We start from the raw sequence: 26377 nt of genomic DNA on the forward strand, positions 1-26377 counted from the left end.
ATTACATGTACTTGTGTTGGCGAGAGTTAGTGCTGCAGGTGGATGTAGAAATTTGTGGAAAATTCCCATATGCACACCAGAAAAAAAGCAAGTTTGATTTAGTAACTCAGATTTGACAGCTGGAGTCACAAGCAATGGCAGGTCTGTGGACATCATGACACCGTCAGACATGAATGTGGTGCAAGCTAGGCTTGGATCAGTCACTTCACTCCATTGCTGCTGAGAAGCAAATGAGGATTGACAATGGTACTGACATATCTTGAGAGGGAAGCTGGGATTTCTAAGCTTCAGTTCCCCACGGTTTGATGAATAATCCATACGGATGCTGGAGTTTCGGGTCAACCTGGGGGTTTCACGTGTGAAGAAAGCCGTCAGTTGCCATAAAAACCCACCAAGCTGACCACTTCACTGACTCCCAGAGGATAGTTGACCTTACTCCATTGAGTTGGAGCTAATGTGAAAGAACATATTGACAATGAGCTCTTAGAGCACATTTTCACCATTGAAAGGGATCATGACATGTTCAAGGAGCAAAAATAACAGCTTGTGAACACTGGCTACGGTTTTTACTTCATTTGCAAGCGAGTCACCACATAGCCCCATTGATTATACATTTCAAAATAAGACATCAAACCAATAGCATTTCATGTTTGGCGACTTTCCAACACATCAAACCATGCATTCCAACATAGCAGCCTTGGCTAATTCCATGTTGAATACAATGCATGCGTGTACATACAGCTGCATGCCGCAGCTTCCTGAGGGAAGTGAAGTGAGACTACATTCAAATTGTGCTAGCAGCGTGAAAATCGCAGACCTTTATGTAGGATGGGCGATACTGCAGCTTTCGTTTCTTTGAAGTTGTAGGCTTTTCTTCTGTCTCATTATTTGGCCTGTTCCCCGTTTCAAAGAAGTTCTCCAAACACGTTTTTTAACTCACTTTTATAAGCTTATGTGTTTACTTTTTTTCTGTATCAAATTTCATAGATGAGGTTTGACAGAGGCACAAGTGGCCTTAGACTCTGATGATCAAGCAAATATTTTTGGTTTAGTCTCTCTGTGCGACCCGGTGCCGATCCACAGCCTGGTGGTTGGGGACCTCTGTATTAGGCCATTTGCCAATCAACATTAATGCCACAGCTGCCTTAAATTAACTGCATCGATGATTACCAAATCATTTTTGAGGATTTCTGTAAGGATTAACTCATTCACTGCCAGACATTTTCAGACCCTCTTCTATCCTAACGTTTGAAACAATTTGAAAAAAATTAGGGCTGTGAAAGTTAAAGCGTTAACTATGGAGATTAATTTACATTTTATAACACGTTAAAAAAATTTATTCAGTTTTTCCATTTTTTTCCTGTGGCAGCTTCCCTCTGCTCACTTTGCAGCCAAACATAGAGGAGAGTCACTGTCACAAAGACGGACTTTTACGTAGTTTTACTTTAAAACGTTGCTTGATGGCTCATTGGAGGAATCCAAAATAACTGCATAGTCAAATCCAAATTCCATATTAGTTTTACGTATTTGGCGTATCGTTCAACTGTTTTATTTTACAGGAAAATAATCATATTAAAGAACCATCTTTGAATGAAAACATTTACTTTAAATTTTTTCCATATCAATTCCAAGATTTTACTCAAGTAAATATCGGTTCCAATCTTTGTAAAAAAGTTGAAAAATACGATTAATCGCGATTAATTATGGAAAATTGTGTGATTAATTAGTTGAAAAAATTTAATTGTTTGACAGCACTAAAAAATATATATAAATAAATTCCCTGGATTGAATGGCTGGACTGTGAAAAGACAAATAAATATGTCAATGGCAGTAAATGAGTTAATACACAAGTAGGATGTTTTTAAACCAAATCATAATTGTAAAGCTAAAATATTTTTTGTTAACCGAGGATTTTTTTTTTTTTTTTCAAAACTGCAAGCACTAGTGGTTCGCATGTCAGCCTCACAGTGATGAGGATCATGATTCGAATCTCAGCTCCAACCAGGAATGTGGTAGCCATTGTGAATTTCAGGAGGATTTGGGGAATTTTACATACTAAGTCTATTTTCCCTCCATAACCTAAAACCTAAGCCCACCTCCCCAAACCATAACGTTTCATTGCGTTCACATTCATCGAGCTCGAGCTTCATTGAGCTCATCGAGCTCAATAAATAATCAATAACAAATATTAACTGTAGAATTGTAATATTTTATTGCAAAAAGATGTTTCCCAATAGCCTGAGGTAGGAAATATACTGCATATGACAAACACAAGTAAAACGAACTGTGGGGAAGATATGTACAGTATGTCTATGAGTAATGCACAATACAAAACTGTTACATATTCAGTGTGACAGATATGACAGCAAATTAACTTTTGGAATGGGCGTGGATCAAATACTCAAACAAAAATAATGTCAAATGTGAAAGTTTTGAATAAAACACTCTGAAGGTTGACTATACTTCCTGCCAGCAGGAAAAGTGCTGTAAAATGTCAAATATATAACAACGTAAAGCAGCATTCTTTATACACCATCATCAATAGCATGATCATATAAAAATAGATTTTTTTTTCCCCCTCGTACATTTAAAACACAGTACAACATATGACACAAACCTTTTCGACAGCACCAGTAAAAATGTGCCAGACAAGCAAAATTGTATAAGTGCCACTATAATGATATATCATATATACTTTTTATTTAATAATATGTTTGATATGTTTTTGGTTTCATAAAAATAAAATCATTCCAGAGATAGTTGTTAAGAAAAGCATATCAAAAAAAGCTAATGTTATACATACAACACAAAACAGACTGAGCAAACCATTCATACTTTCATATATTTACACTTGATATTAATTTCCCACAAAGGCTGACCAAATTGTGCTGTGGGCGTGTGCACACAGCTTCTCCTCATGTATGTGTCAAGTGTTTGTTTACGCTGTCATGGAGACAACCTCTAACCCCCGGCAGTATAGCAAAGGCAAGAAGCATTTCATCCGTTGACTGCGACAACAGGCTTTGATTAGCGCCTATTCACAAGCCAGAGTGTGCTCTCTGTTTGGGCACGTCGCCCTTATTGATGTGCGCGAGGGGGAGTCACTCAAATTACGGCGAACACCCGAAACGCCTTCCCGCCGGGAGGATTCTGAAGACTGGATGAAAAAGAGACACAAAGAAGAGTCAGTGTGGTTGAGGCTGTGGGATGTAGACGGCAGAGACGCACATACCTGTACACTTATAATATAAAGATTTTTTTTTTAGATGAATTAATATAGGCGAAAGCAACTTTTAAATAGCTGTCCACTTTAGTGACCACTGTGCTTGAAAGGGTTAAAGTGGAAGTCAACCCAAACACATTTTTTTTCAAGAATATGTTCTATGCAGGCCCACTAGTTGAAATATGGCATTGCGTTTGTGGAATAAGCAGCAAAATCCAGCCGTTTTTAGCCATCACTGCGGGCGGCGATTTTGTTAATTCTGTCAACTGAAAATTACATCACAGTTACGGGGCTCAGGTACCGAGCAATCACAGCTCACCTGATTTCTGAAGCTGAGCTATGAATGGTCGTTACCTGAGCCCTGAGCAGTTGTGATGTCATTTTCAGTCAACAGAAGTGACAAAAGCCTGAGATGGCCAAAAACGGGTGGATTTTGCTGCTTAACTCATATATTCCACAAACACTATATTTATCAGAATGCCGTGTTTCAACTAGTGGGCCTGCATGTCAACATATTCTTGAAAAAAATGTGTTTGTCGTTATCTGAGCCCTGAGCATTTTCAGTTGACAGAAGTGACAAAATGGCCGCCATGGGTCAGCTTCAGAAAACAGGTGAGCTGTGATTGGTCGTTAACTGAGCCCTGAGCAATTGTGATGTCATTTTCAGTCGACAAAAGTGACAAAATGGCCGCCCCCTGAGCTAGCTAAAAACGGGTGGATTAACTCTTATTCCACAAATGCAATATCAATCAGAATGCCTTGTTTCAACAACCTTCTCTGTTTGCAGATTCCCAAACAGGAGCACAATTTTTTTCCGATATCTATAATAACATTTTTTTACCTGCAACTCTCTGTTTAGAGACTCTAGCAAATTGTGTTTGCTGGCTAGCATTGACTCTTTATTTTTAATGTCAAACGCAAAGTAAAACTTTTACCACCCTCTCCATTCGGTGAACATGCTCCATCATTTGTTTGTTTACAGTCTGGTCAGCAGGCCAAACCTACCTAGTATATTATTTAATTAGATTAGATAATTTTACATTATTGCAAAAGATTTTCACAAACTGTTTTTTTTTCTATCTAGGGATTGTGATCATGTTTTAATTTTGTTGAGACCTTTGGTTCATCTGTGTTGTTGGCAGATTATTGGTTTCACCTGCTTTTCTTTGCAAGTGACTTTTTACATACCTTATTGCCGCAACATTTGAACACCACGATACTAGTAGACTGCTTCAGCAGATGTCTGAATTTGGACATTTTCCTCCTTTGATAAACTTTAAGTGCTTCTCAGAACAGTCACTCGAGTATTTTTTCCTCGACTGTAATTGCCAAGAAATGAATTATTCTAAGCAAGAAGGCATGCTTATCACTCTCCCATAGGAACAACATGAGAAGTTATGAGCTGCCGGAATCTTGAAAAGATTAAATTCACGAAGGAGTGAAGTGGGGAAAGAAAGTGCTCACTTTACCTGAGAGCCATTACTTTCTGCTCCAGTATGCAAATGACTCCTTTCCCTCTCCAAGTAACCCTTTTTAATTAATTTCAAGGCACTACATTGACTACTTTAATTGCTCTACCATCTTTATAGGTGTTAAGATATCACCATATGTCCTAAAACACCACCTGCCATGAATTAAAGATTGCAAATTTAGTCAAGACCGATATTCAATACCTTTCTGAGAGGACGCCATTTTGGCTGGAGGCGATGTAGAGTTTCCGCTTATCCGCCGGCATCACGTCAATGTAACCGCCCGCGTTGTTCCTGATGACCCCGGCATGGACCGCCGCGCGGCAGATACTGGATTTCTACAGGAACAAGCAACACGCATGATTTGGTTCTATTCAACTACAGTGTGCATGCTTCCGTGAGCAAAAGACTTACATCAGAGTATATTCTGGTGCCGATTACTCTGGATATGTGCGAGTTCTCTTCTAAACAGTTCCGCGGGCAGTATAACCTATCAAGGGAGCATATAAAACCTGTGAGATGCTTATTATTCACAAGAAGGGGTTTGGTATGCAGTGTCATACCGTGGGCAGTGCTTGGGAGGACTTTGGTAAGGACACAGTTGCGCAACTGTGGTCTCACAGGTGATCGCTTTAACTGCAACACAACACAGCAAAAATTGAGCAATAAGATCAACAGGAGCATAACTAGTAACATGTAAGCTAGTAGCATACCTGTTACTCTGGATACTGTGAATGAATTAGCACTCTGGTATTTCCTGTCCAGAGACAAACATAACATTACATCTTGTACTTGACTCCAACATACATCCATCAAACATAAAGGAGCACATGCGAGCGGTGTTGTTTTAATCGCTGTTGGTTCTGGTTTGTTGTTGTGAGCAGTAGCACACAGAAACTGCACAACCAATTTCCGCAAATGTTTTGGTCATGGACATTTATGTGAGCAGATGAATACCGCATTTGTCTTGAGATATTGCCACGCATCATGGTGGTTCATTATTCAAGATTATTCGTGAATTCTCTGTTCCAAGTCAGTTTCAACAATTCATAATAATACAAAAATGTAATGTTTGCTACCACAAGATAGGTCAGAAGACCTCGTATACAAATACTGAGCTGGATGGATGGATGGATGGATGGATGGATGGATGGATGGATGGATGGATGGATGGATGGATGGATGGATGGATGGATGGATGGATGGATGGATGGATGGATGGATGGATGGATGGATGGATGGATGGATGGATAGATAGATAGATAGATAGATAGATAGATAGATAGATAGTAGGGCTGTGCAATTAATCGAAATTCAATTACAATTACAATTACAGTATTACACTCCACGATTACAAAATTGGCACAATTGTTAAAAAATGCATTTATGTCCAACGTTTGTTTACACAAGGAAATCAAACTAGAATTTATATATATGCACCTTTTTTACATTTTATAACAACTAATTTGATACATTTTGTTTGGTCCAAAAGGGAGCTTACGTACATAGTTTTTCAAATACATTTATTTGTCTTTATATTTTTTACCTTGAAACATTTTCTTGTTTTGTACTAAAAAAAAAAATCAATGATTGTTTGAATAATCGTGATTTCAATTATTACCAAAATAATCGTGATTAATAAGTTTTTTCGTAATCGAGCAGCCCTGATCGATGGCTCGATAAATGGATAGAACCATCAATCATCATGCATGGATAAAAGTAGCTCCTAATTAATTGATTCAGTTCTATTGGTCCTGCAGTCACTTCTGTTTGGGGTGTGTGTTTTCCACTTCAAAATAGTGTTTCAGGGAATTATAAAAAGCACGCCACATTGAATGTGTCAGTTGACACGAGAATGGCTCACAAACAAAAAGTAATGGAGGCGAGCAATGGTCTCCCATATTTTCTTCTCATGTGGCTGTTCACCACAGTCAGGAGGCAATTTTTCTTTTGAAAATTAACTGCAGAAAGAAAACAGACCGCTGCAGCACAGTGGAGACAGTGAGTGTAGTATCGCAGCATTCATTTGACAGTTTGAGTCACCACGGCAAATAGCCCATCTTGGGACAGTCTGTTTTCCACTTCACAATAGTAACATGGGAAACAGTGAAAACGGCGCTGCATTCATCACAGTCAAATCAGTCAAAATGAGAAATGCTAAAAAAACAAAATCGTAGGAGAATGACGGTCTCCTGTATACACTTCTTGATATTTGGCTGTCATGTATAAGGGTACACTTTTTATACAAGTGATGGCTTCAGGGCAGTAAGCAAACGGAAGTGGAGCAAAGGTACGCTAACGTTGGCGAGCGGGTTTATTTTTGTCATGTCTCCATTTACCATTTACCATCAACGGCTGCCATGTTGAATCATCTCGAGCAGTGAACGGCCATCTGTGGTTTATGTTTCCAAATGTTATCTACCCGTCAAGTCAACCCAAACATATTTTTTTCCAGAATATGTTCTATGCAGGCCCACTAGTCTAAACACGGCATTCTGATTAATATTGCGTTTGTGGAATATGAGAAATCCACCCGTTTTTAGCTAGCTCAGGGGGCCGCCATTTTGTCACTTCTGTCGACTGAAAATGACATCACAGATGCTCAGGGCCAATCATGGCTCAGCTTCAGAAAACAGGTGAGCCGTGATTGGTCGTTATCTGAGCCCTGAGCAACTTCGATGTCATCTTCAGTCGACAGAAGTGACAAATTGCCCGCCCCCTGAGATGGCTAAAACAGGGTGCATTTTGCTCCGTACCTTATATTCCACAAACGCAATACTGTATTAATCAGAATGCCGCATTCCAACTAGTGGGCCTGCATAGAACATATTCTGGAAAAAAAATATGTTTGAGTGGACTTCCACTTTAAGTAGAAATAATAAGTTACAGTACATGGTAGTACTTGCTTTTAGCCAATGAAAAAGCATCACGAGTGAATAGACACAGTTTGGCTTTTGGTGTGTAAGCGCTATTCTAGTTTTTGTCTTTTTTAACACTTTGAGCTGGAGCTATGGTCTCACCCCAGCGACTGGACTCCGTTCTTATTCGACTTGATGAAAAAGTCCTTTCTACCCTGTCTCGTTACATCCATCCATCCTCCATCATTATCAATGACACCGTAGTGTAGACCGGCCCGGCACACGCTGGATTGCTGCAGAAATAAGATGACATCAACAAAACGTGAATGATAGCTAGCATTTTTAAGACGATGTACAAGAAAATATTAATTTCCGCTTACCATTTCGTAGTAAACTGTCCCAACTACTTTCCCTGTCGCATCTAAGCATCCTGCGGGGCATTCATATCTGTGGGTTAACAGAATTGGGGATGTAACAAACAAACAAACAAACAAAAGCAGTGCTTATTACTTTCTTCTAATTCTCTGTTACAGTCTGTCACTTTGTTAGCAGGATTTGTTGTAGATCCAGATAAAGTATCTTTATCTCATGTACGAGTGATTAACTCATTCACTGCCATTGACGTATTTAGTTGTCTTTCCACAGTCCAGCCATTCAATCCCAGGAATTTATTTATATTTATAACGTTAGGGTAAAAGTGAGTCTGAAATTGTCTGGGAACGAATGAGTTAATGAACCTGAATGACAGAATATGTCGATATGAGTTACTGTATATACAGGATTTTTTTTAGTCCAAATAGGATTTTGGCCTTGGTGGAGGTTTGGGCTTTTATCTGGTGCCATTATAGTTTTATCCTTACCTATTACACGTCGTTCCTTTACACTGATCTCGAAGCTTGGTGTCACAGGTCACAAGCTGAGCTAGAAGACGGGAGCAAAAAAATATATATATTTTCAGTGCGCTTACAAGAACGAACATGCAACATTCAGCTGCCTTGATTTTGCACCTTTTCTCTTTAAAAAGTATTTTTGTCACTTCTGTTGACTGAAAATGACATCACAGTTGCTCAGGGCTCAGGTAACAACCAATTACGGCTCACTTGTTTTCTGAAGCTGAGCCTTGATTGGTCTTTACCTGAGCCTTGAACATCTGTGATGTCATTTTCAGTCGACAGAAAGTGGCAAAATGGCCGCCCCCTGAAATGGCTATAAATGGGTGGATTTTGCTGATTAACACATATTCCAAAAACACAATATTAATCAGAATGTAATGTTTTGACTACTGGGCCTGCATCGAACATATTCTTGTCAAGAAAATTCTTGTCTTGACTTCCAGTTTAAGTTTATTCCATCCATACCTAAAACTAATATTAAAATTCATAAGAACTAAAATGAAGCAAATCTGCTTTAAGAATTCATTAAAACTAACTGAATTTAACTATTATAAGATATAATCCAGAACCAGCCAATCACAGAACACTAATTGTTTTCATATGAACTAAAATGGTAGTCTGAGGAACAAACAACAAAAAACAAAATTGGAAACTTTGATCTGTTGTTGTATTTTTGCTTGTACCGTGTCACCAGTTAAGTGAGCATTTGCTAAACCACAAACGACACTAATGCTGTTGCACTACTTATTGTCCAATGTGTAAAAATGTACGCCGGCCAAGAAAATTCAAAAGACTCTTGCGGATTAGGTCCCAAAGGACAAGAAGTTGCATGCGCATAGCGTTTCTTCGCCAACTACTGGCCTGACTTGGTCTTTACAGAATTTTCAGCTTAGTTTCAGTTTCGGATTGTCTTGATGTGATGGTTTTAACTCATGCACTACCAGACATTTTCAGACCCTCTATTAACCTAACGTTTAAAAAAAAATCTGAAAAAAATATAAATAAATTTCTGGGATTGATCGGCTGGACTGTGAAAAGACAAGTAAATTCGTCAATGGCAGTGAATGAGTTAATAAGACAAATGAAAACTTTTTAACTTTTTAAAAGAAGCAGCAATAAAAAAAAGAGGAAAGAGGGTGGTCAGCAGTAGTGGCTTGAGTGTGTGAGTCCCCTTTCAGTCCCAGGCCTCCTTTGGGCTGTTGAGAGGATGCCATTTAAAAACCACAGCAATTCTCTCTTACCCCTTTGGGCTCACCAAAAGCAAATACACACTGAGAAGAATCAAGCTAAAATAGAGTTGTCAGGACGAGTCAGGATGATGACAGATAAAGACTCCGGAACATCTAGGCTATTTTGGATTAATTACAAGAATAACATTTCCGCTCAAGGCCCAATTTGTGCTTCTGAGTTATTACTGCTCGCTCAGCACGAATCAAGCAACCATTCATATAATATGCTTTGGTTTTGACCCAATTTCGTAACAATACTTGACCACCACTATGAGCGCCTCCCAAGCCTTTTCTGAAATGAAACAAGACCCAGAATAAACAGTCAAATGGCAGCTTACACATCTGCTGTGTGTTGACTACTTCATTCTTCGGCAGGTCATCCGTGGGGAGCTTGGTGGCGGCAGCAGGAAGACTGGGAGTCTCAGGCTTTGAAACCCGGGGCCGGATCTTCTGCGGAGTTCGGGCGGCTTCTGGCTCGATAAAGTTATTTTCCTCTGTTTCCTCTGGAGGAAGGTGGGTATTGTGGCCTTTGAAGAAAACATCACATCAATGTTTTCTACTGACGACTGACTAACTAATATGGGGACACACTTCCACACACCTCTGTAACAGAGGTTGTCCTTGCATCCACCACCATAGCTGGGAGGACATGCGGAACAGGGGGCCCCGTGCTTGTAAGGTGCATGGCCCCACCAGTTTCCCCTGTTTAGGTCACATAACAACTCAGTTTGACACTCACAGGCCACAACTCCTGAACATAATGACATCCGAATGTGGAGCTAGAGTGGATAAGACATCCTGCCAAGACAAAGTCAATAAAGCTCAGTTTGAATGATGACAGTATCAGAGGTAAACCTTTCTTTATTTTATTTTTTTGGTATACTGATTATAATCCATCAAGGGGAAATTCAACTGGCACTCTTCTGCATATATTTTTGTGTTGCACGCCACCACACACAGAACCGAATTGCACACGTGCTGAGTTACAGTGCCTTGCTCACTGGCACGCAAGAGTAGGAAGGAAGCAGACTAGAATACAACAACTATAGTTGCCATGGTTACTTGTTGCTGGCAGCAGGACTAAAACCATGACTATTTGCTGGTTCTGCATTCAGATCCACTGCTGTTATTTGCTTTTAACCAACAGAGGACATTATAGAGAATGGATACATTACCCAACGAAATGATGACCATATTTTCCACTAGGGCTGTGCAATCAATCGAAAATCAATTACAATTGCGATTATTACAAACCACGATTACAAAACTGTCATAATCATTAAAAAAAGATTAATATGCATTTATATCCAACGCGTTTGTTATATCCAACATTTAAATCATACTTGAATTTATATATTTGCATTTTTTGCTTTATTTTATAATAACTAATTTTACAAATTTTGTTTGCTCCAAAAGGATCTTACATAATAATATTGTTTCAAAGAAATGTATTTGTCTTTACATTTTTACGTTTAAACATTTTTTTGTTTTGTACAAAAACAATAAATGATGGTTTGAATAATCATGATTTCAATTATTACCAAAATAATTGTGATTAATATTTTTTTTTTCCATAATCGAGCGGCCCTATTTCCCACCATAGTCTTCTGAATTTCCTCCAGTTGAAATGCACTACTGCAGTTAATTTTAAACTACAAAAGTAGTTTTGGTCTCCATGTCTTTATGGCATTGTCAGGTGCATTATGAAAAGTGCATTTTGTTTTGGTTGCCAGGATAAAAACAACTTTAACAACCGTGTGGACTTACTTTGGTGAATAGTTGCACACAAGGTACACAGCCTTGGCCCAAATCTGTCCCCACACATTCATGTTGTAGCACAAGTTGACTGCGCAGCCAATCCGACTGCTGGTGGCCCACACCAGCTGCAAAACACAGAGCATTAAAAAAAAAAAAAAAGTGTCTTTAATAATACTAAAGACTTCAATATCCTGAAAATATGGTTTGGGTCCAGATGTTGCAGCTGCACCTGGGTGTAATGCGTGCAAACTGGGCCGGAACATCGGAATGGGCAGTAGGGGTTACACTCCTGGGGATAAGGAAAAGAGTAGTCTTTCACTTCATCATACCAGGCCTGAACATGGAAGGTGGGGGGGCGATACCTGCAGGGAACCACAACAGACATTTAATGTTCCACTACAAAATGAAATGTTAGTTTCAGTAGCGGCTCTGGCAGATGGCACTGTCTTTCTCTCTATTCACGCATCTTTATATTTAATGCAGATAAATGCATGCATTTACATAAACTGTCTTTTTCATTATATCCTTAGAGTGAGTCTGTTTAGTTGGCTATTAGCCTAGTGCAACGTGGGACTAGCAATTTGAAGTTATCTTTTGCGATGAATAACATTGACTTTGGAAGATCGTTTGAATTTTAAATAAGCAGTCGGGCTGCTTGATTATGAAAAAAATATTAATCATGATTATTTTGGTAATAATTGAAATCATGATTATTCAAATGATCATTTATTTTTTTGGGTACATAACAAGAAACTGCTTAAATGTAAAAAATATAAAGACAAATAAATTTCTTTGAAACACTATAATTATGTAAGTTCCTTTTGTACCAAACAAAATTTATATAATTAGTTATTAGAATTTTTTTTTAAAAAGGTGCAAATGTATAAATTAAAGTATGATTTCGTCGCTGTCCTGTGAAAGACACTCAATTTTTTTCAATTTTTGTATTTTTACTTGATTGACGTTTCCGCGTTACAAACATCGCATTCACATGAAAATGATAGGTGATAATGATAACGTGAAAAATGATATGGCATGACACCTTCTTGTGACCGGCTCTAAGTCAGCCCTTACATCATTCAGAAGTTCCATAATTGTACTGCTGAACAGAAGGATATTTCACCATAAATGTTGTTTCCGGCTTTTCCAAATTGTGTACACATGTGGGAAAAGATCAGCTCTCCCCTCTCGGCTCTCATTTTAACCTCACCTCCTCGTCATGGTTATACACAGTGGATGCCGTTTGCACCTGCTTTTTACATGTGGTATTCAAAGATACAGAATCAGCCATTGCAATTTGTCTCAAGTTTGATTTACCACATTGCATGTGCTACATTAATCTATTTGCATGTAATCCTGCCAGAATGCACAAAATAAACTGAGCAGCAATTTTACCCATGAGGCAGATGCAGGCAGTCCTGGGTGTGCCTGGACAATAAATATGCTTCCAACACTTGTTTGCATGAGCAATCAGGTTTGCATCCTTTTTTGAATTATTATTTTTATTTATAATTATTTTTTTTATAATTATTATTATGAATTATTTAATCATCACAATTAATTATGTCAATTGTGCGGAAATTATTTCCATCATATTTACATGTAAAGTGATACAGGTGGTTGACAAGAGGGACAACCAGGTTATACGTAGTAGTAGCCGTTGTCCACACTGAAGCTGTTGTTTAGTGCTGCCAGGATTAGTCGACTAATCACGACGACGTCGACGATCTAAATCGTCGAGAATTAAGTGAAGTCGTCGACGAGTCGTTTATTTATATACTTATTTATTTGGCGCATTGCTTTTCTCGTGAAACAGCCTCGTCTCGCGCTTTTCCCCGCTGGCTGGTTGCCTGTCAAGGGCGCACATGCGCAGTCGCAGTCATTCGGGTCTTCGTGAGCTACACGGAAGCATTATGGATAGTGACGCGGGGTGTATGGCTACCTGGAATTAGCAACAGAGACCTACATTTACGGCACATTTCACCCACAAATACTTACGATGCAAACCTCCCTCTCATGGCAGCATGACAGGGATTCTCGATAATCGAAAAAGGAAGCACGTTGTGGCTGATGCTGATTTCATTTCTGACACGTACAGTCGCGTCTCAAAGCTAGCTGTAGTTAGCACACTGTTTAATGTCCACGGACATGATGTCCTTTTTGCTACGCTAACATATTGTAGCGTCTAATATGGATTAAGGAGGCATTAGTCAGCGAACTCGCGTTTTTAACAACCACAACAGTGTGCATATGCCGTGTTTGACATCGAAGCAGAAAGATCTCTCGCGAATGGAGTGATGCATTCACTGAGAACTGGGAAATTCCAGTACTCAAAGTAACAAAACACAACATATTTGCCACAAGCCCTCATTGGCATCACATAACAATAAAACACATAAGTTTGTTGCAATATACTATGTTATAGTACTAACAATTTTTTTTTAAATATGTTCCTCCTAATAGTTAAAGATTTTTTTTTTTCCGTGTGGCATTGATTGTGCAGACCAATTTACTACTATTAAATTACCCATATTTATTAGTGAAGAAGGACAAAACGTTTGGGATAAAGGTTAAATTAAAACCAATACAAGTGTTTATTTTAGTTTTCTTTAGCACAGTGCTTATTCCTAATTTACTCCTCTGATTTCACTGCCTTCTACATTTAAAAAAAATGAATGTTGTATCATCTCATTAGTTTGTACATACATAAAGAATCAAGCTGTAAACTAATTACGGTTGTATAAGAGCAGCTGCTTGCTGGTGCGACACGCCGCAATTTACATATGATCCGATTAGTCGACTAATCGCGACTACTGTTGGTGATTAGTCGACTACCAAAATAATCGTTTATGGCAGCCCAACACCTAATATTTGAGTTATGGCTGTTATGGGTCTGAGCCAATGCTATAAGTGTGCATGTACAATATGTACACAGTGTTGATAGATGTAGGTTAATGCTGCATTAACTTTTTCTGGGAGAACGGATGATTGTTTGCAAAAAAAAAAACGGCAGCTGTGTGTAATGTACACAGCCCGTTCCCACCACACAAAACGGTTGATTCTCTGTCGTGGGAGTTGAGTGGTTAGCTGCCAACGAGCGACAGTCCTGCAGAAACCAAACACCCTCGCCATGACAGTTTTTTTTTTTTTTTGCTTCACCACCCTTGAGGAAAGAGAGTACACATTGCCAGAAACATCCTCCCTATCCAATTAAAACTTGGCCGTCTCCCCCTGTTTTTTTTATTAAAAACCATCCAATACAGTCATTTGATTCTAACAGACTTTATTTGATGATTTATTCCTTGACTACGTTATTCAGTATCTGTATTCAACAGAGTCTTCAGTGTTGACTTTCTATTGATGACATTTTATATTTACCTCCCCCAGTGAGCTCCCAGATTCTGTCCAATCTGTGGCAGTAAGCCCGCAGGACCGTGCTCCCACAGACAAGTCTCGGCCCACTCCTCTGCCGTGCGCTCCAGCTCGGAGTCCCATTCCTGAACAAAGTAGGAGACATCATATACAATGTTAAATTCTCATTTGTTGTATGTTGTTAGTTTTACAGTAAACTTGAACTAGGAGCGACAAATAAACAGGTTGAAGCAAGCACGTCTCCTATACGAAAAACTGTGCAAGGTGTACCCCAACGTAAAGTCTGTTGGGATATGCTCCATCTTGCCTTGTGACCCTAAAGTGGACAAGCCGTCCAGAAAATATTGCATGGATATGCTCAAACAGCCCATAAAAGGGTTTGTCATCCACCATGAAATTAATAATGCTTCACAACGATATGTTGGACTTTCATTACTACTCAGCTGATTTGTCTTTTCTCGTAACGTGCAGTTATATTGCATTAAAATGACATTTAAGTAATACCTACCATCTGTTTGTGGTAAAGATTTGACTGTGAAAATTGAAATTTCAACTCAGCGGTGACTCATATTCCAATTTGGGGTGTTTTCTGGGAATGCTAAAAGTGTCCTCGCTCCACGCTGACCTATATTCGACCATATAAAATGTTGCGCTAACACCAGATGTACAACATTTTCTGTGATGCTGGATTTTAATGGCACGCCTCCCACTCTCACCTTCAGTCACTTAACCGGTTTCTGGAAGAGAAACTTCGTTTTTTACATAGGTGTGTATGTGTGGATGAGCATTTAATTTGTGACCCAAGCAGAGGTGTCACAAGTTCCCACGTTACACACGTTGGGCCATTGAAGCTAAAGCTGGCTTTTTTTCTGAAATCTCATCCAAAAGTAGGGCTGAAATACTGTAAGTCTCAAACATACACTACTTTTAACACCTCCTCCTCCTCCTTTTCATCCTCTTCCATCGTCTGTCACCCACTTAGGGTCACACTGCTGTTCTCTGCATTACGCCAGAAACACAAACCTATACTGGTCCTCCAAACAGGATGTGTGCAAGCCCTGCAAATTGTCACTAAACTAAAAAAGTCTATGTATAGATCCGAGATGGAAATAGGCCATGTGAATGTTCTGAGCTCCTCTTCCAATGTGGAGGTCATACAGTATTGTGCAGTGATAATTTTGTCTCTTAGATGCTGCTCTTTGACACTTGAGACCGACTCAACAGTACCTCTGCAGCCACAAAGTGCACTCCCCCATCCAAATTTCAATTGCAAATAGTTAGAAAATAGATGAATGCATTGTAATACCCATTCCTAGAAGCCATCTAGGAAAATTTTCAAAATTGGGGAAATCTAACTTTTATAGTCTTTTTAAGGCTACCATAAATTAACCGTAATCCTTAAAGTGGAAGTCAACCCAAACATTTTTTTTTCAAGAATGTGAATGAGTTAATCCACCCCTTTTTAGCCATCTCTCGGGGAGGACATTTTGTCACTTCTGTCGACTGAAAATGACATCACAACTGCTCAGGTAACGACCAATCACGGCTGACCTGTTTTCTGAAGCTGAACCGTGATTGGTCGTTACCTGAGCCCTGGGTAGTTGTGATGTCATTTTCAGTCGACATGCGTGACAAAATGGCCGCCCCCAGAGATGGCTAAAAAGGGGTGGATTAACTCTTATTCCACAAATGCAATATTTATCAGAATGCCATGTTTCAACTAGTGGGCCTGCTGCGAACATATTCTTTAAAAAAATATGTTTGGCTTGATTTCCGCTTTAAGGGTCCACCCTGAATACTGAAAGGACTTTCCTTGAAGTAGTTAAATAAAAATTATTTTTTAAAAAACACTCATATGAGCCTCTACATTTTATAGCATCCGTGTTGAAACACTGATGTATTGCTCTGCAGTATATATGACAGTTATGAATCTCATTTGTTCACCGCAAACATTATCTATGTTCCGAACTAGCCCCTGCTGCGAATCAGTGCTAGCCTGCAATGTCCTGTTATGACTTTGAGCTAACGGGACAATATTGGAAATGTTAGCTCACGATTCAGTGTCGAATCAAGCCCGAGTGGTAAGCGGACCAACACACAGAATCCTTGGTATTGTTCCCATCTCTTCATCGCCAGCACCGCCTAAATCTTTCAGCGCCATGCACACAGAGCTGTTCGTTTCACTTCACACTTCATTTGCACCAACTTTCACCCCCTCCTTGCTTATCTGGTCGGATTCCATAGGGTATGTGTCTACTACTTCCTTTGCATGTTTGGGTTTCCTGTTCCCTAATTAATTGTGCATGTACAGTAGAAAGAGTGTGGAAACCACTGGGAATTGCAAAACACCAAGTGGCATTTACTTGAATTATCATAGGTAGTGAAAGAAAGCCATAGCTCGGTCTATTGTCAAGGTCGTTTGAGAGCATTTGAGGTTTAACGTTCTCATGGCATCCAACGGAAATAGCATTTTAATCCCACATGGGTAGTCTTTTGTAGCCACATTGGTTTGGAGACTTTTACAATGGGGGTCACCGATGTAGTGCCAGTGGGCATCAAATCCACATGAGTATACCCCGTGAGCCTGTTCTCAAAATAGCTCGCCGGTGATGGGACACTGTGATTTCCTAGGAATGTTGTAGAAGTGATCATGTGAAATAGAATGTGAATTTTGGGGAAATCATTGAAGCTGAAGTCAACCCAAACATGTTTTTTTTTTCAAGAATATGTTCTATGCAGGCACACTAGTTGAAACAAGGCATTATGATTAATATGAAATATCAGTTAAGCAACAAAATTCACCCGTTTTTAGCCATCTCCGGGGGCAGCCATTTTGTCACTTCTGTCGACTGAAAATGACATCACAACTGCTCAGAGCTCAGACAATGGCCAATCACGGCTCACCTGTTTTCTGAATCTGAGCTATGATTGGTCGTTATCTGAACCCCGAGTTTGTGTGATGTCATTTTCAGTCGACAGAAATGACGGCCCCTGAGATGGCCAAAAACAGGTGGATTTTGCTGCTTAACTCATATTCCACAAACGCTCTATTCATCAGAATGCTGTGTTTCAACTAGTGGGCCTGCATAGAACATATTCTTGAAAAAAATATGTTTGAGTTGACTTCCACTTTAACAATTTTGTGAATCTCCTTTACTTGTTTTTCGGATATGTAGGCGGCCATGTTGGGGAAAAATATTCACTGTAGTATTCATTTACTGAAGGGATTTTTTCATTCTTGGTGTGTGTGTTGTTTACCAATAGGCAATATACTCACATTGAAAAGGTATGATCTGATCTGAGATCTGATCTGTTCCTCTGTGTTTGTTTTTTGTCTTTACGCTGCCATGAGCACAATAGAATCGTGCCATATTAAACCATGCAGTGGAAAAATCAACCATGGACTTCCATTTGAGCCACCCGCTGCTCTTCACTTTTCTGGCACCACAGCTCTGTCAATTCCTTTGCTGCCGGGTGAGGATAATGCTCCATTTGAGCTGTTGGTCATTTGAGTGTCATTAGTGTGACTTCTTATGGACACAGGAACCATCTGTGTCAGACTTTTCAAAAAGGAATATTGACTTGTGGATGTTAATTCATGAACAATTTACCAGCCTTTGATAACTTTTAATTATTTTCATTAAAGCTAAATTACTTCCGCCACTAGCCTGGAAACATGTCTTTTGTCCAGGGATAAGGATTACCCTTTTTTTATGGGGTCATTGTTGTTGTTTTTAGATAAAAATCATTGTCAAAGAGTCACAGGGGCTGTCCCTGGGAGTTTTGTATCGCAAAGAGTGTGAACTCTTTCTTATCCAATTTTTTTTTCCCTTCTGTGTTGTATAATGACAGAATGGGAACAAAGCCACAGGGATAAGGGCGAGGGAGATGGCAAAGTAGAGAGTGAGCAGGAAAGCGGAGAAGAGGAAATGTGGGGATTTGAACTGATGTTATCTTACAGTTTCGGAGGTGATCGCCACAGACGGTCAGTTGGGTTCCGCTTTAATACCGAAAACGGACGTAAACACAGCTGACGGATGGATGGATCTGTGTGAGGGATGTTTGGATTTGCATCTGCATGCATGAGCGTGCAGGCAGAGTGGAGGCACATGAAGTATTCCAGTAGTGTGGCGCTGTGAGCTTTTCTGAGCGGTGACAGCATTCCAACAACGCAGACCAAAAAGGGAAGTCAGGAAACAAGCTGAACCTCTTTCAAATCGACAACCGCAATGTACGCTATTGGGCAATTGAATTGGATAGATTTTCTTTGCGTTACAATACAAAATGCAGAAGTCTTGCTCCAGGACCAGCCACAACCCATGCATAATACTCTTAATTTTAGTCATACTGTACATGATGAAGAACAGGCTTTGAATGCATGAATCACCTATTATTTAACTTCTACTTCTGGTGTTTTTTATTTAAATTCAGATTCTTTATGTTGGCATTTGGTCTGTTTAAAGAAAATCTATGGAGACATTTATTTTAATTACTTTAGGTATGCTTTGCCTGAGGGCTTAATTTACCAGGCATCAATAACGAGGCAAACATGGGAGAGAGGTACAGACACACTGGCAAGATTTTCAGTCATTTTTCAAAATGAAACAACCCACACAGATAATGACAGACAGGAAAACCAGAAACGGAGGTGGAGGTTGAAGTTGGTCGACAGAAACGCTCTAACGGAAGCCCGTTTAAAATGATAGACGAACCGACCTATAGGCGGCTTGTCATAAGGCGGAAAGACAGACGGCGGATGGGTACCCAAGCTGCAGACGGATGGCGATAAACGAAACGAGAAACCTTCGTAAAATGCCCACCTCTGCAAACAAGTACAGCAAATGAGTTATTCAACTTCAATTCGTAATCCAAACATAAGGCGCACCTGATTATAAGGCGCACTGTTGATTTTTGAGAAACGAAAAGGATTTAAAGTGTGCCTTATAGTTTGAAAAATACGGTATAGTACCCATGGAACCAAGACAAAGGCACGTAAAATTCTCCTGGACCCACATCACACCCTGGCCAAACAAACAGCTTCTTCAAACCTCTTCTTCCTCTCCCCATTAAGTCCCTAGACAGTTGACTCAAATTCTATAGTGGAACTTTGCAAATGTTTGCCAATTTTGCACACTCCTGTGAGACATTATTACCGCATGGATCACTGTGATCGCTGCTTCAGCTCTTGACAGACTTGAACAATTGTCATTGATCTGTATTCCACAGCTCTAGACACTTTAAAGAGCTCCCGCATAATTGCACACGCAAAGTTGTATTACATGTATTGTACATAAAGTTAGGTGGCGTCTCAGGCAAGGAGCCGCACTGTCTTTCCAGTGACCGTTAGTTAATCCAGCGAGGACTTAATAATGTTGCAACGATTATCTGTATCATCCGAACAACCGCCATAGTAATGTAAGTGCTGCACCACTGATCATTTGATCTCTGCTCTTATGACTCTCCGCATTATTGCACAGCTCTCATTGGGGGCACCACTGCACAATAAGGATATTAAAATTGCTACAATATATCGTCGTCGTCATGTCATGATATTAATAGCAGCAAATCTGTTTAAAATCCCAAGTTCTTTTCCATTTGTGCTGTTTCAGCACCCTCTAGTGGTTAGTTTATTAGTGCAGTTTAATTTGATGCCACCTACGTTTAAGACCAACGGTAATCACCAAGAGGAGCTTAGCTTCTTTTTTTACAATAGCGTGAGCTTTTATACAGCATAGTGAGCTGTTTATATATCACCAACCTCCCCACAATATCATGATAATTATCGTATCGTGAGGCTCATGTCGTGATTTTATCGTATCGTGACATTTGGATATTGTGACATACTGCACAATGGAAATACGTTTTATACTTATATGTCATATGCATGTATATGTCTTGTTACTGCAATACTACCACCTGTACCATATTACCGGAGACAAATTCCTTGTGTGTTTTACGTACTTGGCCAATAAAGCTGATTCACTTTCTGATTCTGATTTTGAATTAGTGTGACAATAGCTTATAATCAGTGCAGTGTTCTAACGTTATCTGGAAGCAAGAAGTAGAATCCACAACAATTTTTAAATGTGAAATTACCTCATAGGCTGTAAATATATATTCTTTAAAAACAGGTAGCAATAAATCTGACTTCATATGCCATGTGATAATATATCCTTATGCCGCGCGCCGTTCAGAACCTCATAATGCTGAATATGACCATCGTAAACCGACGCCTGCACATAATTTATCTCAACACAAATCTGTCGGCCAATCAACGGACCTGTCTAGCTGCACCCTTTTACAAGCATTCCAAGAAAATGGCACCCCAAAGAAATAGTACTAAAAATGATGACTGTATGGATCCAATATTTTGAGATTCTTTACAAATCAACTACAATCAAGAAAAAAACCGTACCTCTCGGTGCGAATACATCACAGTAGAGTCTGTGTAGTATAATTCAAGGGTGTTAATAGCTAAGAAATAGCAACAGTGTCGGCTAACATTAGCATGGATTTTATTTATTAATTTCTAGCAGGATATCCTCAAATGCACCAACGGCCGTCCAGAAGTGGCACCATAACTTGAAACATGGCTGACCAAGTACTACAAATAAGACATTTGAGTACCTTCTTTTGCTCATGGAAAAGCCTCAATATATAGTATTATTATATAGCATTTTAACATTGGAAAATGGCAAACAATTGTACCGCTTGGCGTAAACAGGTCTAGAGTGTAGCGTGTACTCTACTAAGTGGCTAAGTTTGTAAATTAGTTTCATCCAGCATTCCACCAAAATGAAGCGTTGAAGCAGATCCCATTTTTGATCTGTCCTCAAAGAAGTGTTGTTATAAACACAAAAATTTGAACATGTTCACCAATAAAATTGTGACTCCAATGTATCCCAGTTGGATGAAATAATGCATAAAATTCTACTTCATTCCTGAGATTTACTGACAAAAACACTGCAGCATGTAGTTTGATTTTATGTTTCCTCCCAGAATCTATTATTGTTTTTGTTTTTTCACTTTTTGCTCACCTCACTTGATTATTCAGCCTTTCTCATCTGCCTTTCAAATCTTTGAACCCCTCTCTCCTTTCAATTTCTCAAATCTGTGTATATCATCTTTAGACCTGTTTCTGTTTACCTATTCTTTGCCAACTCTGCCGCTAACCTCACGTCCTCTTGTTGCCTCCCCATAATTCACCCCTGGGTGCCCCTGAATGTTGAGAAGGGGGAAAAAAATAGCAAAGAAAACAAAGAAAAAACAGCCAACTGTAACAGGAGACAGTAGAAAAGAACCATGCACTGCTGGCTGCTGGCTCAGCATTTCTCCACAAGAGTGTGCTTCAACGGAGCCTGCCAAGCCCCAATTCATTCACGTACACACACACGCACACACGCACACACTCTTCAAATCCAAACTCTCAATTATACAATTACATAGTCCAGCAATTGCCCCCAGCAGGAACTGTTTATTTTCCTTCACCGTGGAATAATACTGCCTTTTGTTCCGTAGCCCTTTAAGTGAGACATAAAAAAGTCATTACATTCTGGACGGCGTATTGATTTTTAACGGGACCCGGTCCCGTTGGTGGCCATTCACAATGGCGGTCAGGCGGCAGCTACACATGTAACGTGTTTGCGAGCGTTCCAGATGGCCGAGCATGGAACACTTGACTTTGGAGGAGGCGTGTGCTTTGTGTGCGTGCGCGTGTGTGTCTGCGTGTGTGTACGGTGGGGGTGAGACAGCTGGTAAAACAAGCCGGGGTGCCGCGCTCTTGATTCTAATTGCATGGTGAAAAGTGATCTTGCAGGTTGCGCATGAGTACACGCACACGCACACACATGAGGACCAAGAGCCTATAGTCAAACATATCTGATAGCCTGAGTAAAGTTATGCATTTATTGGCATCATGGAGGACTTTTTTTTTTTCTTTGAAAAAACAACCAAAGTCACGTGTAGGGATTAAAACGGTGTTTAGTGGGAATAGTGCCAGCTGTTCTGGTGGTGGTCGCTGAGCGGAACGTCCCCACAAGTACACTTCTCAAGTTCAGACTGGGGTCACTCATGCTGCTTTTCCACTGCTAAGTACCGATTCAATAAGGGAGTTTTGGGGTTTCTACTTCAATATAGTACAGTGGGAATCTGCTACGCGGTATTATAGGCATCAGTCGCAATGAGACTCACTACCAAACAACAACAATGGAGTAAAATCTTGTATTATATATGAGGAGAATAATAGTGCAGGATGTCGTAGCATTTTGTAAGGACCAAGTCCTGCAGAAAATAAAAGAAATCTGCGATGGATACCCCCACAAAAAGTTTTAGAACTGCCCGCAAGAAGGCGGCAAAGCACTACTTGGGTCAAATCGAAGCCACTCAACCCACTTCCACTGTGTTCCTTTGAAGCAACATGCCACAAGATGGCGGCAAAGCGATACTTTTATTGACATTGGGTTCTCTCTCTGCCCCCATCTGGTATCTGCTTGTACCCCAATTGGCTTCATAGTACCTTTTTGAGGAACTACACACACTGACAAGCAAGGAGAATTCCGGAGAATGACTAATGTATCCCACTCACCATGTACTCCATGTTGGACGCTTGGGGGTACACCTGACCTCGTAGTTTGTTGTGCAGGTCCAGTATGAGCTGGGCGTCGCTGTCAGTGATGGCCCTGCGCCCCCGTTGCTTGGCCTCCCACCAGTCGCCGTCCTCGTCCAGGTACTTGTCCAGAATCTGCTGCCAGCCAGTGGAGTTGGGAGGCATCGCCATGGAAACGGCCCTCTGGATGAGCGATAGCAGCAGTAGTAGCAGCAGGGACACCCTCCTTGCCGGCTTTGGTGACGCCGGTCTCATTTTTTGTTTTCTTTATGTCAGTGTTGATGCGCACCCCCAGAAAATGCCAGGTGGGATGGATGTGGTGTTAGGATGGAGACGCACTCCTCAGCATTGGACTATGTGACCTGGCTAGATAAAAAAAAACAGATTGCGTTAGAACATCTGATACGCTCTGAAAGGTTAAGGCTGCTAACAAGTATGTCAAAGACATTTGAACTTATAGCACAGCACCATCGTCCTGTAATGGCAGATTTTCAAACATTTGCTGACAAAAGGACCACTTTGCTATTTAACTTGCTAACAACAGTATATATCCTAAAGGCAATAACGGTAGCTTTACACTTAGCGTTGGAAATGCAGTCTTGTCACTCCAGCAGTAGACCTCTATCACAATTTTTGCTGAATGCTGTTGCATTCATCATAATTCATTGTCATATTTTACCCCCAAAAAATTGGTACATGGACTTTCAATGGGACCATATTTTGTGAACCTCTGCTCTAATTAATATAATTATTAGACGACATGACCTTCCTGGATAAAAGCATGTTCCTTATGTTTAAAAAAAAGAAAGGCTATCACCCCAGTTAAACTGTGAGAGAAGCTGATCGAGTCAGTGATAATTGTCCTTCAAGTTAGCATGCTGTTTTTAAAGCTTGTAATGAGACAAAGCAAATCTCATCAGAAAAACATGAGCATGCACCAAGAGCAAAGTGACTACCTTTTTTGCATAATACGTCACTCAAATTTTACCTTAACTGGATTCAATTGCAGCCCACCGAATGAAATCCTGGCAGTGTGAAACAAAGTTTGCAGCAGCTAGCTCTAAATCCGCCTTTTAAAGTTGGAGTGACGTGAAAGGCTCAGGGGAGACTCGGAATGACACACGCACTAAAATTTGCTTGCCTTTTTCTTCACTTCGCACCTTTGTGTCTTCGAGGTTTTTACACCAAAGCCTTCTCAAGCATCGCTTACCAACATTTTATCCTCCGCTCAGCAGCACTCTCTCAGTCATGCTGCTGCCTCTGGCCACGCCCCTCCAGCCCAATGCCAAAGTGGACGCAGCACTTTTTGATCTGCCTTCAACAACTCCAACATCCTATTCACGTTTATTTCTGAGTTTGACATAGAAGGGTAACATATTTTAGTCAATTTTGTATTAATTGATTTAGTCATACTTTATTCATTTATTTATTTGTTTTGTTTGTTACTGCCTGATTTAAGATTAATTTTAGTGGGAATGTGTGTCTGTCTGTTACTTGTTATTGACCAGGTGTAGTCTGCAAAATGGATGAATGGCTAGTATATATATTTTTTCTTGTAATGTATGAACCTGCATTGCAGTCTTTGTTTTATCTATTAGTTGCTAATTTGACCACAGTTACTAGCGTTCTCATGAAAATTCTTTGTTTCTATTTCTCGTGTTAGCGTCCCCCGAGTGACTGACTTTGTCTCGAAATATGTTAATCTAAACCAGAGCTCTGCAGAGTGGCCCCTTTTTCTCCTAAATGTTCACAGGTGACCTCTCTTGGGGGGGGGGGATTAAAACACAAACCAACTCTCTGTTAATTCCAAAGGCCCAACCTGTCGTCAGCGTTCCCCACTGCCTTCTCGAACACACAAGAGTGAATTCCAGTAACATAATGGAAACAGGCACGTTTTGTCTTTTGTCATGTGGCACATGTAGAAACAGGAGCCAATCACGGGGCCTCAGAGTGTATGCTGACTTTCCATTACCCTAAACTTCTTGGAAAAGTTTGGGCGCGTGGTACTGCACTTGAGGACGCTCAACTCCGTGAATACACAAGATCATTTTTCATCCTCAATATCTATGTCAGCCTTTAATACCTGGTTGGCCTAAGCTATTTAACCTACTTCTGAAAATATGAGCCAGTACGAGTGCACTCACAAGGAAGCCGGTTTCTCCCCTCACACCACAGCCGTGGAAATAGCAACACTCAAGATTGGCTTTGCTCTCCCCGGAGGAAAGTGCGAAGGAACCAAAAACGCTCATTTTCTTGCGGTAGAATTAGCGCCACGATGCATTTATGTTTGTGTGCTTGCCTGCATAAGGGTTTGCGCTGCCCATCAATTCGGAATATGACTAAAATATTCTAATTTTAAAAATCCTGAACTCCAACCGCAGTCATGACTTCCACCATCGTAGACCTCAACAGCTCACAAAACCGCAAATCAGTTAGCATGAAACAGCTTTTTTTGGCTTATATTCTTGTTTGGGATGTTATTCCTAGTACATTAAGTAGCAGTCGTTAGTGGCATTTTATCACATTTCGGGAATGAATCGCCTTATAGTTGTCGGTGACTGCTTGGTAAATTTAATTAATATGTATACTGTGTGGAATTACATTGTACTGAGCAGCCAGACTCTTTCTCATGTTGCAGTTTGTCCCATTTCCTATTCTATGGTTGTCATTACACTTTAATCACCAAAATAAATAAATAAATACATAAAAGACAAAGAATAAAAAGCTCACTTGTGCAGTACATTATTTGAAGTGGAAGTCAACCCAAACATATTTTTTTCAAGAATATGTTCTATGCTTTACTTTAAAGTACTTTTATTAGTTTATAAATGTGTTAATGGTCTTGGGCCATCTTATTTATCTGATTTGCTTTTATCATACCAGCCCTCGCGGATCCTGAGGTCCTCTGGCGCCGGCCTTTTATTTATTCCAAGGGTGAGGACCAAAATGCATGGCGAGGCTGCATTCAGC

General features: G+C 40.0%; 1 protein-coding gene across 4 annotated transcripts; it reads right to left on the minus strand.

Annotated features, from left to right (window-relative positions):
- Positions 1 to 2237: 2237 nt before the first annotated feature.
- LOC147127679 (cysteine-rich secretory protein LCCL domain-containing 1-like) lies at positions 2238 to 24654 on the minus strand. Of its 4 annotated transcripts, none has more exons than XM_086020910.1 (15): positions 24618 to 24654; positions 23387 to 23773; positions 14809 to 14927; positions 11660 to 11792; positions 11440 to 11555; positions 10274 to 10374; positions 10011 to 10199; positions 8411 to 8471; positions 7931 to 7997; positions 7713 to 7843; positions 5406 to 5449; positions 5256 to 5328; positions 5107 to 5182; positions 4897 to 5030; positions 2238 to 3157 (listed from the first exon to the last, which is right to left on the minus strand). In XM_086020910.1, the coding sequence occupies exons 2-15, from the start codon at positions 23660 to 23662 to the stop codon at positions 3106 to 3108; spliced, it is 1572 nt and encodes a 523-aa protein (XP_085877036.1). In that variant the 5' UTR covers positions 23663 to 23773; positions 24618 to 24654; the 3' UTR covers positions 2238 to 3105. The 4 variants fall into 4 exon arrangements, with proteins under 4 accessions (XP_085877036.1, XP_085877034.1, XP_085877035.1 ...); XM_086020908.1 differs by having other exon boundaries at positions 24549 to 24643; XM_086020909.1 differs by having other exon boundaries at positions 24396 to 24631.
- Between the last annotated feature and the right edge of the window lie 1723 nt (positions 24655 to 26377).

This window comes from Filicampus tigris, chromosome 21 (assembly GCF_054856515.1).
Source record: "Filicampus tigris isolate MCC_2025a chromosome 21, RoL_Ftig_1.0, whole genome shotgun sequence".
In the NCBI taxonomy this organism is placed as follows: Eukaryota; Metazoa; Chordata; class Actinopteri; order Syngnathiformes; family Syngnathidae; genus Filicampus; species Filicampus tigris.